Source organism: Myotis davidii, unplaced genomic scaffold (genome assembly GCF_000327345.1).
Source record: "Myotis davidii unplaced genomic scaffold, ASM32734v1 scaffold935, whole genome shotgun sequence".
NCBI classification, from domain to species: domain Eukaryota; kingdom Metazoa; phylum Chordata; class Mammalia; order Chiroptera; family Vespertilionidae; genus Myotis; species Myotis davidii.
In genome coordinates, this window is record NW_006286974.1 from 1,414,819 (window position 1) to 1,431,962 (window position 17,144).

At 42.5% G+C, this 17,144-nt stretch overlaps 1 protein-coding gene across 1 annotated transcript in view; it reads right to left on the minus strand.

The window, feature by feature from the left end:
• The window catches only part of SLC9A8 (solute carrier family 9, subfamily A (NHE8, cation proton antiporter 8), member 8), a 59,870-nt gene that overhangs the window by 24,845 nt on the left and 17,881 nt on the right, over positions 1-17,144 (minus strand). The window contains exons 4-8 of the mRNA XM_015560711.1: positions 16,312-16,370; positions 10,930-11,013; positions 6,302-6,403; positions 5,153-5,187; positions 229-372 (exon numbers count right to left, since the gene is read on the minus strand). Of these exons, the coding sequence (XP_015416197.1) occupies positions 229-372; positions 5,153-5,187; positions 6,302-6,403; positions 10,930-11,013; positions 16,312-16,370 (424 nt within the window). The remainder of the gene's footprint in view (positions 1-228; positions 373-5,152; positions 5,188-6,301; positions 6,404-10,929; positions 11,014-16,311; positions 16,371-17,144) is intronic.

Below are 17,144 nucleotides of genomic sequence, written 5' to 3' on the forward strand. Positions count from 1 at the left end.
GGGAAGCTGTGCTCAAAACTCCTGCTAAGAGGTAGGTCATAAAAGGGGGATCACTCTGGACCTTGACAGCCTCCCTAGGGCACATCAGGGCTTGTCAGGACAGAAAGATGGAGAAGTGGGTGAACTGATCACCCAGAGGACAAGCAACTGCACACACAGCTGCATGGAAACATCCGTCCCTTTGTTACTGGGACCTTCAGTTCTGTCCCTTGAAGAGAGCACACTTACTTGGTCAAGACGATGGAGACTGCATCGTTGAGAATACTCTCCCCAAAAACCAGCATGTTGAGCACTGGGTCTACGTGGAGTGCATTGAAAATGGCAATAGTAGCCACTGGATCGACAGCAGAAATTAGGGAGCCAAATGCAAAACTGTAAAGAAGGGAACAGGAAGGGCAAACTCTGAAATGCTCATCACTTGTTCCACATGTTAAAGCATTAAAGCCGGGGAATGTATTTGATATAACAAATACACACGCTATAGCTGAAGTAATGACAGAGATGCCCTATTTTTCCCTGTGCTATCTGTGAATTGACATTGTGGGTGGAGCAGTGAAATGCTCACTCTAAGAGTTGTTAGGAATGGCCTGGTTTCCCACTCTAAGTATTAACACTTTGACCAGCGATGGATGGAAGACTTTTGCTTAAATGCATTAAAGTTCCCAGACTTTTTGGTCAGAGCAGTTGGAACCATGATAGCTCAGGGGCCTCCCCCAAATGACCCATGGGCTCCTGGGTCTGACCTCTGCTTTGCCCTTTGCCACCATCTGTGACCGACCCCAGCCTCCACTCATATTTGTAACATCTAAAAAATGCCAAGGGCCAGCAGCCGCTCTAGGTGCTCAGAGGATGGCCAGCTTGGCTGGCAGGCACCAGCCTCAGTGCTGCCTCCCACCAGGCCAGCGGCTCTTGTCCACGGTACCCATGAAGGTCTCATTTCCTCCAACAAATATGTACGAATGGCCAAATGTGTTTCAGGCACCAAAGGTAACAATAGCAGCAAACATTTCTGTGACACTTACCATGTCCCAAGCACTTAAGCACTTTACATATAGTAACTCAGTGATTCACCATAGGAGATGGTACTATTACTGCCCTGAATACATTGGAGAAAACTGAGGGACAATGATGTTAAGGAACTTGTCCACGGTGGGACAGCGAACAAGAATTCAAACACAGGGCATCTGGCTCAGAGTTGCTGCCCCTAACCACACCACTAGATATAGCAATATCCAGAGTCAGACCGATTCAGAAACGGCATGTTTTACACAGGAAATCAGGGTGATGAGAGAAGAGTAACCTGGCAGGGGCCAGGGGTGGGGGGACAGTTAGATTGGGTGGTCAGGAAAGGCCTCTGAAGAAATGACTTATCTGAACAAGAAGCAGATGGCCAGGCCAAGATCTGGGGGCCGTGGCAACAGCCACTACCGCTGAAGTGGGACTCAGCTTGGTTGCCTGAGAAACAAAAGGGCGAGTGTGGCAGCTGTACAGTGAGGGTGAGGGTGAGGGTGAGGGCGAGGGCGAGTGGCAGGAGATGGTAGAAGGTGGCCAGGGAGATCACCCCCTGGGGCCTTGTGGGCCACTGAGGAGTCTGGCTGATTCGTTCTCTCAGCAGTTTGCCTGTTTTCTACCTCAGTGTTCCTGAAGCCTCCTATTCCCTCACTGTTATGCCCGGAGCTGCCTTCTTTCTATGCCAGCAGAATGGTCAGTCTGCTCCTCCTCCATCACAGGCAAAACACGCAGCCCCAACGCAACAGCCCTGCATGAGGGATGTAAGCCAGAGACTGTCCACCTCCGTTTCCTGCCCTCACCACCCTGCAGTCTGCGAGGGAAGAGGTAGTCACTCGGCTCTGTCCACTCCGCCGTCTGCAGCAACCCTGACTGGTCACTGGACTCGGGCTCCGGGAGAGGGGTGCTGGCCGGGGAGATGCTCGGCTGCCTTCCCCATTCCAGTCCTGGTTTCCTGGGTGCTCCCTGTGAGTGTGACTCGGGTGAATTCTACCAGGAGAGCCTGCTCACCTCAAGGAGAGCCTCTGGACCCCAACCTGAGGACCAGACCCAAAAGACAGGCTCAGCTCAGAGCCAGTTCCCAGACTTTCTGTCCTCACAGAAGCTGTCACATGTCTTATGAGCTGTGACCTTGCCTGCCTCTCGCCTTCAGTGAGTGCCAGGGTGAGGGTGCTGTGTTTTGGTCATGGGTACAGTCCCAGGAGTGGTACTGAGCATGGCCCAGAGAGGTCTGTGGAGACTGGGCGGGAGGGAAGGACAGGCAATGCCACCAAACGACTGCCCTGTGTGGTTGGCAGCTGGCCTTGAAGCCCTTGTGCTGCAACCCAGGCTCAGACCTTCTCATCTCTCTTCTTTTACCCCCACTCTGATCACCCATGCGGACATCTCAGGGGCCTTGAAGGAAGAAGAATGTCTAAAAAGTGTATTCTGAAATGGAGGGGGCAGAGGAGGGGTGGGGAGAGCTTTGGGAGCCTCTGATGGGTTGTGTGCTGTGTGCTGACTTTGCTTGGCTCAGCTGGCCCCTCCATCCACCCTTTAGTGCTGTGTAGCAGAGCAGATAGGCATGGTTCTCCCTCCTGAACACCATGCACCCTGGTTTTGGTATAGCACCCCCATTTTCCTTTGGGGAGCCTACTCTCCCTCCATCCATGTAGTTGCATTGGGCATCTAGGAGTGGGTAGGGAACCCAGGCTTGGTGAACAAGGGTCATCACCAGGTCATGGGGAATTAGGTTGGCCCTTTTGGCAGGGATGGTTGAGGGGTGACGTGAGCCCAGAGCCGTCAGTGTGGCCACATGGAGTGAATGTGCCCAAGGATAAAGTGAGTCAGGGAACAGCTGAGCTGGGACAGCGGAGAAGAGATTCCTGACATTGTGATGGTCATGTGGGTGTCCACTGTACAATGTCCACCTTTGCTGTATGTTCATAATAAAGGGTTGGGGAAATGCTCTGAATAAATTATATAACACATTTAGCTTTGGTTGGGAATCTAAATTGGGGCAGGGCATTTCCGACAGAGACTATGAAAAGTCTGAACTATGGCCTGCCTGAGTCATCAAGAGGCCTGAATCTAAGGGGTCATGTGACCTTGCCATCAGTTGCTCCATTTCACACCTTCATGACCCAGTTTTTTAAAAAGATCAGAAGCTAGAAGTTCAACTTAAAAGTGTGTTTTCTTGATTCCATCATCTCAAAGGATAGCGACATCAAAAAACCAAAGGAAACAGCCTAGGATGGTGAAATAATTCAGGGTGCATTGAAGAGTAAAATATCTCTCCAGCAGAAATATCACTAAAATAGAGTGCAACAAAGCTTTAGGTTTAATGTTTTCTCTAGTGCAGAGGTCTGTGGGTCCCATGTTTGACTTGCATGGTGTTATAAAGAAATGAATAAACTGTCAACATTTGAAAAGCAGAAAATTCCCTATTAATATCTAAAAACCTGGCCTCTTTTGAAAAAAACTTCAAAAAAATACATTTTTATTGATTTCAGAGAGGAAGGGAGAAGGAGAGAGAGAGATAAAAAGATCAATGATGAGAGAGAATCATTGATTGCCTGCCTCCTGCTCGCCCAACACTGGGGATTGAGCCTGCAACCCCAGCATACACCCTAACTGGGAATTGATCCGTGACCTCCCGATTCATAGGTCGACACCCAACTAGAGCCACGCCAGCGGGCTGAAAACTATTTTTTAATATTGAGTAATTCTGGGCCCATAATGGTGATTACTAGGTGGAGCTGAGAAGTGGCTGTTCCTTTCAGACAGGCGTGCCCTCTGGTTCCCTGCGCCACCGGGCCAGCTTCCCCTGTGGCGCGCTCCGCCAGGCCCTGCAGAACCTCCCCAGCTGTGGGGCAGTCACTTCCCACAGGAAACGAAGCGTCTGCACCCAGAGAGAGAACCTCCACCTGGCTGTTATTCTGCTTGTCTACGGAACAATTCTCTTACTCCTCTCACCTGAACATCCCAAGCATCTGCCCAATTCAATTTTATAAGAATTTATCAAGCATTTTCTGTGTCTCTAACCAGTTGCCCCCAAACAGGTTGAAGGACTGAACACTGGGAACTCTTCTTTGACTTGGATTGGGCTCGGGGCATTTCTTTTCACTGGCAACATACCTACAAAATGCAGGGCACCAGTTCTGTTTTATTTCCAGTTCTTTATGGAATAGGAATGTGACTTTTGCTATTTGTTTACATATCAAAACTATCTTATAACCAAAACACTGAAATTTATGTGCCTGGGAGAAAAGAGATCGGACCTAATGTTATCAGGGGCATGTTGCCCATGGAAAGGGCTCCAAGATTCGAGTCCCCAAGGTGCTGCTAGAGGCTGAAAGCTCTGGCTGACCGGATGGGAGGGACTCGGGCTCAGTGCTCCCGCTTCCTGAGTGCTCCCCGAGCTGTGCCACAGGACAGAACCAAGTGCTGTGGATGCAGAAACACAGAGCAGGGCTGCATCCTCACTGGACTTTCAGAGCAGGGAAACCAGGCTGAACTCTGCTTGTGCACTTTTTCAGTACTAGATCTGGCACCATCTGAGAGACAGCTGCCTAGGTGGCCTCTTGCTAAGCTAATTATGGAAGTTCCTGGACTGGGCTCCAAGGCAGCAGCTCTGAGAGCTCACTGGAGTAATTTCAGAATGAGGAGGACATGCGCAGTAGAACCCTTGGCCCCATCTGCTCCCCTAGTGGACCTCCACCCAATTTGGTGGAAATTCAGAGCAAAAATATTCACACCTCACTCCCCCCTTCATCCCTAATAAATCAAAGAAAAGACGACTTTCATTGTGGCCATTGAAAAGATATAAATCCAGTTGAAGAGAATTCTTACAATAAAACAATGGTGCAGCATGTGGTGTGTATGTGTTTGGGGGGCAGTTAACTCAAGAGTTATTCCTTCCAGAGCTTAAACTAAATTAATCATTCCAATCAGCAATGTCTGACTAGGGATCTTCAAAATTTCCTTGATTAGTTTTGATTAATTCCAGGGACCCGAATTAATTCAGAATAGATTCTACAGAGAAATCATCAGCAAAACAAAGAGAGAAAAAGAACAGAGAGGTACCACACCCAGGAACTAATACGGAGAACTCTTTCCTGTGTCTCAAAAGTAGTCACGTAGTGTTAGAGTATGAAAGATTTACCTGTCTGTCATGTTGAGTTTAGAGATTACATCAGCCTGTAAAATAAAACACACAAACACACAGACAGAAAAAAATCCCCTGGAGAACAGCCAAGAAGATTAAAATGTCCATTAGTGCTTTATCACAAATGGATAAGGACATTCATCTTCAGTCCTCAAACCACTTGAACATTTTTAAAAAGTCCCAAGTTTTAGTTTAGACATGCATCCAATTATCATACCACAGAAGTATGGCAAAGAATGCCACATTTTTCAAGCCAAATTTAGAAGAGTTTTCTTCTCTAAAGTTTATTACCATTTGGTACTAGAAGCTGGGCAATGAAGAAGGTTGCAGGACAGACATTTATTCTGGTGCCACTGAGGCAGCAGTGAAGGTGAAATCAGATGGAATGGGCTTTAGCCTACAGCCATCAAAGGAAGCAAGCACATCTGATACAAATAGGAGAAATCTGCCTGTCGCCCAGCTGTCTGAACCTCGAACTTTACAGAACTGGGGCAGGTAAACTTCCTGCTTCTGACCATAAAGGAAGAGAACTGACCTGCACAAATGTGCATAATGCAAAACCACAGATACTACCTTCCTAGGTGGGTCTGATTTGAATGAATTCAAATAATTTGAACCTCAAACACCCAATTGATGATATTGGGAACTGGTTTAGCAATGGTGGAGAATCCAGAGTGTATAACTCTACAGATGGATGAGTTAGAATTGAGTGAACATATTCAGAATCATCGGTAATTTTTGAAACACAAATTCCAATTTAAAAATGAGCATTTAACCCTGATTCGGTATACCTAACAACACAACTGATATTGTTATAATCTGAAGATCTTGGTGATATCTAGTCTGCTTTATTTTTAGGCATTCCAACATAAGGCGATATTGATTTGCTAGTAAGAGCAAACAAATACTTTTGAGGATTATGGGAAAAATTCACTCAACTCCAGAGATCAAAGCTCTTCAAGGACACTGAGTTGAAACACAAGTTTAGCATGGCTTTACTGTGCCTCATATAAGTCTGGATTTCCCTCAAGGGGAGCATTTACTTTGAATGTGAACCCTAGGCCCCAGGAGGTGTTCCTACTTCACCTCCCTGCACTAGCTCTAAGAATGTAAGATTTTCAAAAATTTTCAGATGTTTTTTCTTACCTGACCCAGAAAATAAATTCCTCCACCTACTACAAAAGCAGAAATTGCTGTACCAAAAACAGAAAACAAGGTGATGGAACCAATATTTTGAAAGAAGTTACCCTGTTTGAAAGAGGAGAAATGAGAGAAATGGTTAGAAAAACTGGTCCAGTCAATGAAGGCATGGCCCCCACACCTGGCCCTCCTGACATGCTTGATTCTCTGTGAAGGGCACCACCTATTTGGCAAGCTAGGAATCTGGGAGTCTTCTCTCATGCCTACATCTAATACAGAGCCTGTGGCTTTTACCTTCCCCATGACACTCACATCTCCCTGCTTCTCTCTATCGTTATCTCCACCGCCCTTGCCCAAGCCGCCATCATCTCTCCCCAGGACCACTTTTACAGCTTCTAGCAACTCTCAACCATTCCTGGCTCCTTGCCCTCCAAGGGCTTCCAGAATGATCATTGCAAAAGACAAATCTGATTGTGCTACCTTCACTCTGACCCCCACTTCCACTCGAAATGCAGCTAAAACCCAACCAAAGCCTGGATGGTTAGAGGGAAGGCCTCTAACATCCTCCCCTTTGTTTTCTGGATGCCAGTCACACTGGTGGTTTTTTGTTCTTCAACCGTACTGTGCTCCCTGGGTTTGGACCATTCTTCCTTTCTCTTTGCTTGGTGAACTCTAATCACCCTAAGTTCTCAGGACACTCTTCCTGAGGGAAGCCTTCTCTGATCCCTTAGCAAGGTCAGATCCTGATCTATGCTCTCAATGCATAATGACCCTCTCCTGGCAGCACTTGATATGGCTGAAAATTTACATTTATTTATGTAACGATTTGACTGATATCTGTCTTTCCCACTAGGCTGCAGGCTCAACAGGAGCAATGACCACATCTGCTTTTGTACAACGTCACTGAAAATAATGCTTGTCAGGTGAAAGATGCCCAGTTGAGTAGGTACCAAAGTAATTAATCGTGTTCCATGTCTGATCAAAGTCCAAAGTTTATACAATTATAATTTTTTGTTTAATTAAGAAAAGGTGCATTACTACAAAGAGTGTTAAGACAGTAGATTATTATATCAGAAACTCCTTTCTGCTTTCTAGGTCTTTTAAACAATTTTATTTCACTCTATCATCATCAAATATAAATATGACAGATGAAATATATTTCCATCTATACTCTATGGCATTTAAGAGAAAATATTTGAGTCCAAGTAGCATGGTAGCATCTTTTACATTTCCATAAAATCAAGAAAATTAGCTGTTTATTAGAATCCTGTGGACACACTTAGGAGCAACACCAGGGAACATTGACAACCCCTTGATTATGAGCGTGGACAAGGGATCCCATCTTTTCACTCAGGAGCTGTCAAGTCATAGAAAACAGGGACTGACATTTTAAACCTCACTTCAAAAGGGTGTGCTCAGCTTAACCCTGACAACTCACTAATCCTGTCTCCTTCAGGAAGTTTCTTTGCTTTAGTCATTGCAATTTTTATTCTGCTGCCCATAATCTGGCATTCAATTACTTTGCTTGGCATATCAATCCTTAGCGCACAAGGAACTTTCAAATAACTCAAGTCAAACACAATGATTGTTTTTTTCTAAACAAAAGGCTTTCATCTATGAGTTTGTCTTTGCAAAAAGCTGCTTTTGTTATTTTAAAACTAGAGGCCCAGTGCACGAAATTTGTGCACAGGTAGGGTCCGTAGGCCTGGCTGGCAATCAGGGCCCATCTGTGGGGCGACCGGTGGGGCGATTGGGGGTCCCCGTTGGCAGCCGCCTTGACTGGCCTGGGGCCTGCGGGCTTGGGGGCAGCTCTTGTGTTGAGCATCTGCCCCCTGGTGGTCAGTGCTCATCATAGCAACTGGTCGTTCCACCATTTGATTGATTTGCATATTAGGCTTTTATTATATAGGATAGATTAAATTAAGTCTTGGTCTATTTATAAGGACCTAATTCTGATAAATATATGTAGTTGGTTAATATTAATCTGGATATTGAAAATTTACCCAAATACAAGTTACCACACTATAAGAATTTGCCTTTGGTATACAAAGTGAATATATCTGTTTCTGACATACTTATCATTCTATCCTTTGTATGATATTAATAATTTAAAGAGCTAATACCTGTCTACCTAATGCATATCAACTTAGAATAGTCTTACTGAATTTTTTATTCCAAGTCCAAATTTACATTTGCAAATAGAGCAATATTAAAATAAAACATTCAGAGTTGACTTCCTATCTTCTTTGGTGGAAGGTAAGAAGTAGACAGTTCTGAATTCACATTTCCAAGTCACATTAGTACCTTTCACATAAATTATCACATTCTTTGCTGGAAAGCCATCTTCAAAGAGATTATTTTTTTGTTTGTTTTTCTCAATTGAACTTATTGGGGTGACATTGGTTAATAAAATTATATAGGTTTCAGGTGTACAATTCTGTAATACATCATCTGTATTGTATTATGTGTTCACTATCCCAAGAAATGATTTTTTAAAAACTATTATTTTCCTCATATTTTTAACAAGTTTATTTTCCTTCCCTCAAAAAATTAGAAAATAAAACTTTCCAAGCTCTAACATAGTAATCAGTGTTACGTTTTTAAGTCAAAATCAAAATAATTTCCTCAAATTTGTTTTTAAATATTTTCATAATCTGCTGATAGTTTTTTTTAAAGAATTATTTATGAAATGAAAGAATAAAAGATGTTGACCTTCAATTTCTCCTTGCTTGTTTTCTTTTTAACAATTACCTGGTGTCAGTAATTTATAAGACTTGGGAATTTTTTTTTTAAATTAAACTTCCTTTTCACATTTTAGGTGGATAGATGTACAATAAAATAGCATTGGCTGGTTTTTCTCAGTGGTTAGAACATCAGCCCATGAACCAAAGGGTCATGGGTTCAATTCTCGATCCAGGGCACATATCTCAGTTGCAATTAGATCCCCAATCCTGGTTGGGGTGCGGGCAGGAGGAAACCAATCAATGTGTCTCTGATGTTGATGTTTCTCTCTCTCTCTCTCTCTCTCCTCCCCACCACCCTCCCTTCCACTCTCTCTGAAAATCAATAAAAAAAATCCTCTGGTAAGGACTAAATAATAATAATAAAATAACAATTTAAAAATTCTGAACTGAACATCTTAGAATATTTTTGCTTTGGTACCCAGGGGAAAAATTAGAGATTAATTTGTATGTTTTAGCCAAAACTTTCTTGACAAATTAAGTCTTTATTATGTTATTGTTCATCCTACTACTAATAATATTAATATTAGTAATAATAAGTATTATTAATAACAAGAAGCACTACCATTTATTTAACGTAATGGGTGGTGCTTTGCACATATTCTTTCATCTAGTGTAAATTTCTGAAAAAAAATAATTTTACTGATTTTAGAGAGGACGGGAGAGGGAGAGAGAGATAGAAACATCAATGATGAGAGAATCATTAACCAGCTGCCTCCCGCGCACCCCCTACTGGGGATTGAGACTGCAACCTGGGCATGTGCCCTTGACTGGAATTGACCCCAGGACCCACCAGTCCACAGACTGATGCTCTATCCACTGAGCAAAACCAGCTAGGGCTAATGTAAATTTGAAAGCAATCTGAGAGGTAGTGTTTTGTTTTTGTTTTTTGTTTTGAATTTCTGCTGTACCCAGAAGCAATCCATAGGGGGCAGCACATGATTAGAACTTGGTCTCTGGCTCCAAAGCCCAGGCTCTTTCCTCTTTCCAATGGTAGGCCAAATCTTATTCCTTTCAACCTTCATAATTTTTTACCATACTCACAAAATAACTTTATTACTAACATTTTAAGTTGAACCGTGTATTTTAAAACTTAAATACATTTACATTTAAAGAAAACTCATAGGCAAAGAAAAAAAACCCATGCGCACACACAAAACTAGCTGAAAAGGGAGAAACTCCCGCCCAGGCAGAAAGAGTCCCACTGGAAGTTGGAGGACAGAGACCAGAAATTACAAGGCAAAGCAGGGAACTATGCAGGTGCCAGCAGTGCCACTCTTAAGGGTGGAGCCCGGATGAGCAGAAAAACTATGGGAGTGTGGGAATGTGCCAGAAGGAGCTAGAAGATGAGGCAGAAAGATGGGGCTCCAGCCTATGAAGAGCAGCTGGACTGGGGAGCGGGGGAAGATGGGGAATACAAGCTGGGAGTTGAGGCCCAGGGCAGGGTACTGAGAGGGGAGATACTGAAGGATGAAGGGGCCTAAGGAGGGAGAACAGCCCCACTTGATGAGCTAAGAGAATCAAAAGGCCCAGACTACATGTGCCTGTTCACCCAGGACAAACTCCATCCTTTTAACATGTGCTAGTCTGTGTCCAACAAGAAGAGTCACTGTGTCATCCGTGTACCACTTAGTATCACTTTGGCCATCTTCCTAGGCAAAGCTCCCTTCTATGGAATACACTAGTTTAATAAGCCACACTGCCTGAAACCATGAAAGCAGCCCATTGACCATGTCTGCTCCTGTCCACAAGTCAGGCAGTCCAGTCCAGCATACCCAGGATGTGTACACGGAGACACCACTGCTAAATCAACACCCAAGCTTCTAAGGAACTTGCCTTACCAACACAGGAAGCCACCCAGACCAAAAACACTAATATATGCCGGAGTCTTACCTTGTGTAGTGAATATCCTGACTCAAATATAATAGGTGGAAGCAATAGAAGGAAAAACATATTTGGACGAAACATTTCTTCTTCCTGTAAACATAAAATGGGTATTTTTAGAGGGGTGGAATTTGTGTAATTAAGAACTAAATCTATCAATGAAGAGCCAAAGTAATTCTTCTCTCAGGCCTGGCCCAGTGGAAACATACCATGCTTAAATAACTACCTGATAAAAACAACCAAGCAGGAGGACAGACAAAAAAATAAAAATTAACGCCACCACCACTAAAAAAAAAATGTATTTAACAATGTAAGACAACCCTAGCCTGTTTGGCTCAGTGGATAGAGCATCAGCCTGCGACTGAAGGGTCCAGCATTTGATTCCAGTCAAGGCACATGCCTGGGATGTGGGCTCGATCCCCAGTGGGGGTTGTGTAGGAGGCAGCTGATCAACGATTCCCTCTCATCATTGGTGTTTCTATCTCTCTCTCTCCCTCCCTCTTCCTCTCTGAAATCAATAAATATATATATATATTTTTAAAAAGTAAGGTGAGCTTAAAAGGTGACTAGCAAAAGAAAAAGCAGAATGAATCGCTTCCACACAGTTGTATGCTTTTTATCCTTTACTAAGGAAAGAACATTAATTTTAATGTAAAAAACTTTTCAATTCAAGCAGAACACTTTAAAAAACAAGCCCACAAATGGAACCCTCCAAAATGGTAAGCCCTAAAACAATTCACTGAGAGGAAAAGTAAACCCTCCACGTGCCTATGACGGCTCTGCCTTTTCTCTGTCACAGGTAACTCTGCCATTTTCCCATCTGACTGAGATAAGAGTCCCCTCCTGATGCCCTCACAACTTGGGACATGGCTATCAAGCCAGTCCCTCACCATGCTTCCAGATTCCAATATTAAGTGCAATTATGAAAGGTATTTCTAGATATTACCATCTTCAGTGGAATGAAATAATAGTTGGATTTTCTATGTTAACATATTTCTCTAATTGTTGGTGGGTTGGGGGAAAACACATATTGGTCTTCAAGCCCAAAATGACTACATGTAATACACATGTAGTCATAAAATACTGTAAAATTAGGCCATTTTTCATATGAAAATTTCTATGCCACAATCTTGATAGTCTGGTTTCTTGTCAAAATTCTCTATTCAAAAGAATAACTAAATGTATTCTTAAAAATGTACAGCTGTTACCATAAAGACTAAAATAGCATTTAAGAAAGGCTCAAAATAGAAGCAAATAATGACTTCTGATTAAGTCTTAAAATAACTGCCTGTACAACAAGCTCATGACTCAGGCTGGGACCACGTGAAAAGAAACAGGCTGATCTCTGGGTTTGTGGGGCAACCAATTCTCAGGATCTGTGCAGTGGAGCCACTGTACAGATTCTTTTGGAGTTTCAGAAACTAACCCTTCCCTGGGAAGAAGGCGAACCCACCTACAATGGGTTTCATAGTGTCCTCCAGCCCCAATTCATGTTCACCTGGAACCTCAGAGTCTGACCTCATTTGGAAATCGGGTCTTTGCAGATGGAATTAAGGGAAGGATCCTGATGAGATCATCCTGGATTAGGATGAGTCCCAAACCCAATGACAGTGTTCTCATTAGGGACAGAAAAGGACACTCAGACACAGAGAAGGCCGTGTTAAGATGGACTAAGGCAGAGACACAGCCATGGAATACTTGGGCCACCAGAAGAGACAATGAAGGACTCTCCCTGGGAGCCTGGATTTGCTCCCTAAAGGCTCTGCCAACACCTTCATTTCAGATTTCTAGCCTCCAGAGCGATGAGAGAATAATCCCAGTTGTTTTAAGTCACCCAGTTTGTGGCAGTTTGTTACAGCGGCCACAGGAAATGCATCCACCACTTTGCGGTGAATAGTGTTTCAGAAAGGTCCCTGGTTCCTTTGGCAACATCTCCCCCAAAATAGTCTGAGATGATTTTCAGTGGCACCTGAGAAGTGTGTGTCAAATACCGCTGACCCCGCAGACTGAGAAAGTCAGTACTTTTGGATTCTTTTTCAATCCCAGTTAAGTCAAAGCCACCTCAGCCTGGTGCCACAGTGAGTGCAGCCTCTCTCCAGTGTGCTGACCTCTCGACAGGCTTGGCCTTAGAGCAGCCGTGGGCAAACTACGGCCTGTGGGCCGGATCCGGCCCATTTGAAATGAATAAAACTAAAAAAAAAAAAAAAAAAGACCGTACCCTTTTATGTAATGATGCTTACTTTGAATTTATATTAGTTCACACAAACACTCCATCCATGCTTTTGTTCCGGCCCTCCGGTCCAGTTTAAGAACCCATTGAGGCCCTCGAGTCAAAAAGTTTGCCCACCCCTGCCTTAGAGACTTCAGTATTCCTTTGTTTTTATAGTGTTTATTTATAAAAATGATATTGGTTTTCCACTTAAAACAGTACTATGATGTTTCCTTTAAAATAAAGTTCATTGAAGCATTATGTACAACAGCTAAAAGGTGGAAACAAACCAAGGGTTCATCAACGGATGAATAGATAAAGTATGGTACAAACCTACATGGAACATCATTCAGCCACAAAAAGAAAGGCAATTCTGATATATGCTACAACATGGATGAACCTTAAAAACAACATGCTAAGTAAAATTAGTCAGACACAAAGGGCTAAATATTATATGATTTCACGTACGTTTGGCAACTAGAATAGGTAAATTCATTAAGACAGAAAGTAGAATAGGGCTACTAAAAAAAAAGAATAGAAAGTGGGAGGGCCCAGCCAGTGTGGTTCAGTGCTTGAGCATCAATCTATGAACCAGGAGGTCACAGTTCAATTCCTGGTCAAATAGGGAGGAAGGAATGGGGAATTGTTTAATGGATTGAGTTTCCACTAATGAAAAACTTCTGAAAATAGATAGTGGTGATGATTATATAACATTGTGGATGTATTTAATACTACTGAATTGTACAATTGAAAATAGCTAAAATGGAAAATTTTATGTTATGTATATTTTACCACAATAAAGCTTTAAAAAAACTGCTACAAAAATGTATATAAATAAAAAAGCAATTGATTTAGAGAAATATATTGAACATATGACAATACAGTAGAAGGCAGGCCCAGTGAGACAGCCTGAAAATAGAACTTGGAGAAAAAAACAACAAGCTCCTTGCTTTTCTTCTCTCCAATTGCTCCCTGTGGCACCCAGGTTCCAAAGAGGTGTCCTGCTTCCCGCTTCAGCGTTATACAAACACTGGTCTTCCAGGAAGCCTGCCCCTATCACCCCCGCTAGAAACCTTGCCCTTTTCTGAGGTCAAGCGTTGGTTGCCTGGATGGCTCTGCAGGCACTTAATTAATCACCCAACTTTGGCTCACTTGTCTGTACTATTAAATGTATTACTATTATTTTAACTTGAAACATCTGTAAAAATAAATTCACTAACACTGAAGCATGTAAAACTAAAAGTGTGAGATAACCTGCCCTCCTCTCCTCTCACCACTCAGAGCAGGGTCACAACTCAAAGGTTTCCAGGGGCCACATGGTGCCTACCAGGGGAGCAGCTGCCTCTCGGTGCCTTGTATTTCTGCTGGGAAGAATGCAGGCTGCTGTTAAGAGAGCTGCTTTTTCTTTTAATATATTTTATTGATTTTTACAGAGAGGAAGGGAGAGGGATAGAGTTAGAAGCATCGATGAGAGAGAAACATTATGAGAGAGAAACATCGACCAGCTCCCTCCTGCACACCCCCCACTGGGTATGTGCCTGCAACCAAGGTACATGCCCTTGACCGGAATCGAACCTGGGACCCTTCAGTCCACAGGCCAATGCTCTATCCACTGAGCCAAACCGGTTAGGGCAAGAGAGATGCTTTTTCAAGAGAAGCTAGGAGTTCAGATTTTTATGTGAAAATTCCAGAATTTTATATGGATTAATAATATTTAAAAATAAAACAACTTTAAATTGTTTTTAAATCAATTTAAATTTTGATCAACTGCTTTTAAATCAAATGAAACAAAATGTGTTAGGTACAGATCAGGCTCTGACAAGCCTAAAAGGAGAGAAAGGGTTCCAGTCTGTACCCCCCAGCCTAGGATGAGCCCCAGCAAGGATGGTTAAATTTAACAAGTTGCAGGAGGCAGAGATACCATTCACAATGTGCTCCAGTGGGGCCTGCCCAGCCTCAGCTCAGCTAAGGGGGGTTCTGTACTATTAGAAGCTGAATATACACTTGAGAATTCATTTAAACATATAATATTTCCTGAATATTATGTAAAACAATTTCAAATTGTGCTTCAAACAATGGTCATATGGCTTGTTTTACAAAGTGTATACTCTACAGCAGCGGTCGCCAACTGGTGGTCCGCAGATCACTGGTGGTCAGTGAGGTCCGAAAGGTTGGCGACCACTGCTCTACAGCTTAGCAGGCAGATTAACCCCAGGGGGAGCTCAAATGTGATAAATTTTAACCATCCAATTCTTTAATATTTTGAAATGGACCTTATTTCCATTCACAATTCCATTCTGTAACACACTTGTTAATCTCTCTACTCAATATGAATGCTCAAGTTTAAATTCAAGTTTCAATTAGTCCTTACGCCACAAGATGATGCTCACTCTCTAATGACCACTGTGTAAACACGAAGGCACGGACCTCCACAAACTCAGGCCAGCATGGTGCCATGGAGAAAATATAGAATATACAGGGCCAGAGGGTGTGGACACATGACTCAACTCAGCCACTTCATAGTTCTGTGACGTTGGACATGTCCCGACTTCTCCGGGCATTACTTTCCTCATCTGTAAAAATGGGGTGATGATAATACTCAATCTACCTCCCACGGATATCATGGGGACAGCATGAGCTATAGTTTGTAAAGCATACTGTAAGCTCTACAGTGTTGGACAAGTATGTTTTATTATTCTCAGCTGTGAGTATAGAATTGGAAGCTATCAACATTGTTTAATATTTAACACTAATTAGAGCCCTGGCTAGTGTGGTTCAGTTGGTTGGAATGTTATCCTGTACACCAAAAGGTGGCAGGTTCGATTCCCAATCAGAGCACATACCCAGGTTTTGGGTTCGATTCCTGGTCGGGACATGTGAGGGAGGCAAGCAATTGGTGTTTCTCTAAGGTTAAATAAATAAATAAATAAATAATGCTAATTAGAGCCTTCCCTTAAGATTATAAAAATGTGCATAAATAACATAACATTTAGTGCTCCATGTTAACTTGAAACAGATACATATTTAAACAAGCTAAGTTGTAAAGGTATCAACCCTAATAGAATGTTAAAAAATTAATGTGATAATATAAACTTCATTGATAAGAGAACCACCATAACTATCAGTGTTGCTAAAATTAAGAACAACCAAAAAACCCATAATTATGTTAAAAATGAACCTACCTTCCAATTTGCGAGTTTTTTAAACTCTATAATTTTTATAACTGCTCCCATGAGAATACCTAGAAGAGAAAATGTAAGTTTAATATAAATTTAAGGTATGAGAAAGATTACTCAGGTTTATTATTCTAGAGAAAGTATTATTATGTCTCTAAATGGCTGTTATGAATTGCTGCAAGTTTCATGTCTGAAAACACAAGAATGGAAATTAGTGTGAAGTTTTAGGAGTTGCATGAACCTCTCAAGCAAACATACTATCATGAAGTCCACAGAAATCTCGGGGGAGAAACAGCTTACAAAGTAGGACCCAGGAACAGTTTGCCTGACATAGAAGATTTAACACCTTTCATCTTCCTACATCCACCATTTTCAATGTGAAGTGGGAGAAATCTTACAAGCTAAGTTTGCCCCTTATTCCTAACATTTTCAAAAATGAACCCAAGATCACTTTCTCAGACTCAGATGGCAGCTCAATGTAGAGTATTTAGTCAGAGATAAAACCAAATGTTGAAAATTATCTGAAATTCCTGGAACAAAACAGACCATTTAAGTTCAGGCATGTTTCCATAAAGCTGACAGTTTCATTATTCTCTCATAAAATAATTCTCAAACAAACATCACGGGTACAATTTATGACTGCTGTGTTATTCACTAGGTAAATGCTTCTTAACCCTGTTGGCTCATCAGAATCACCATGGGAGCTTTTTATAAAATCGAGCAGAACTCCGGACCCAGTGAATCACCATCTCTGGTAGGGGGTGACACAAGGCAAGTCTGAAGACCACTGTCATAGACACTGAACGACAGACTCCCCTTTCCCTTCAGAGGAAGAAGCT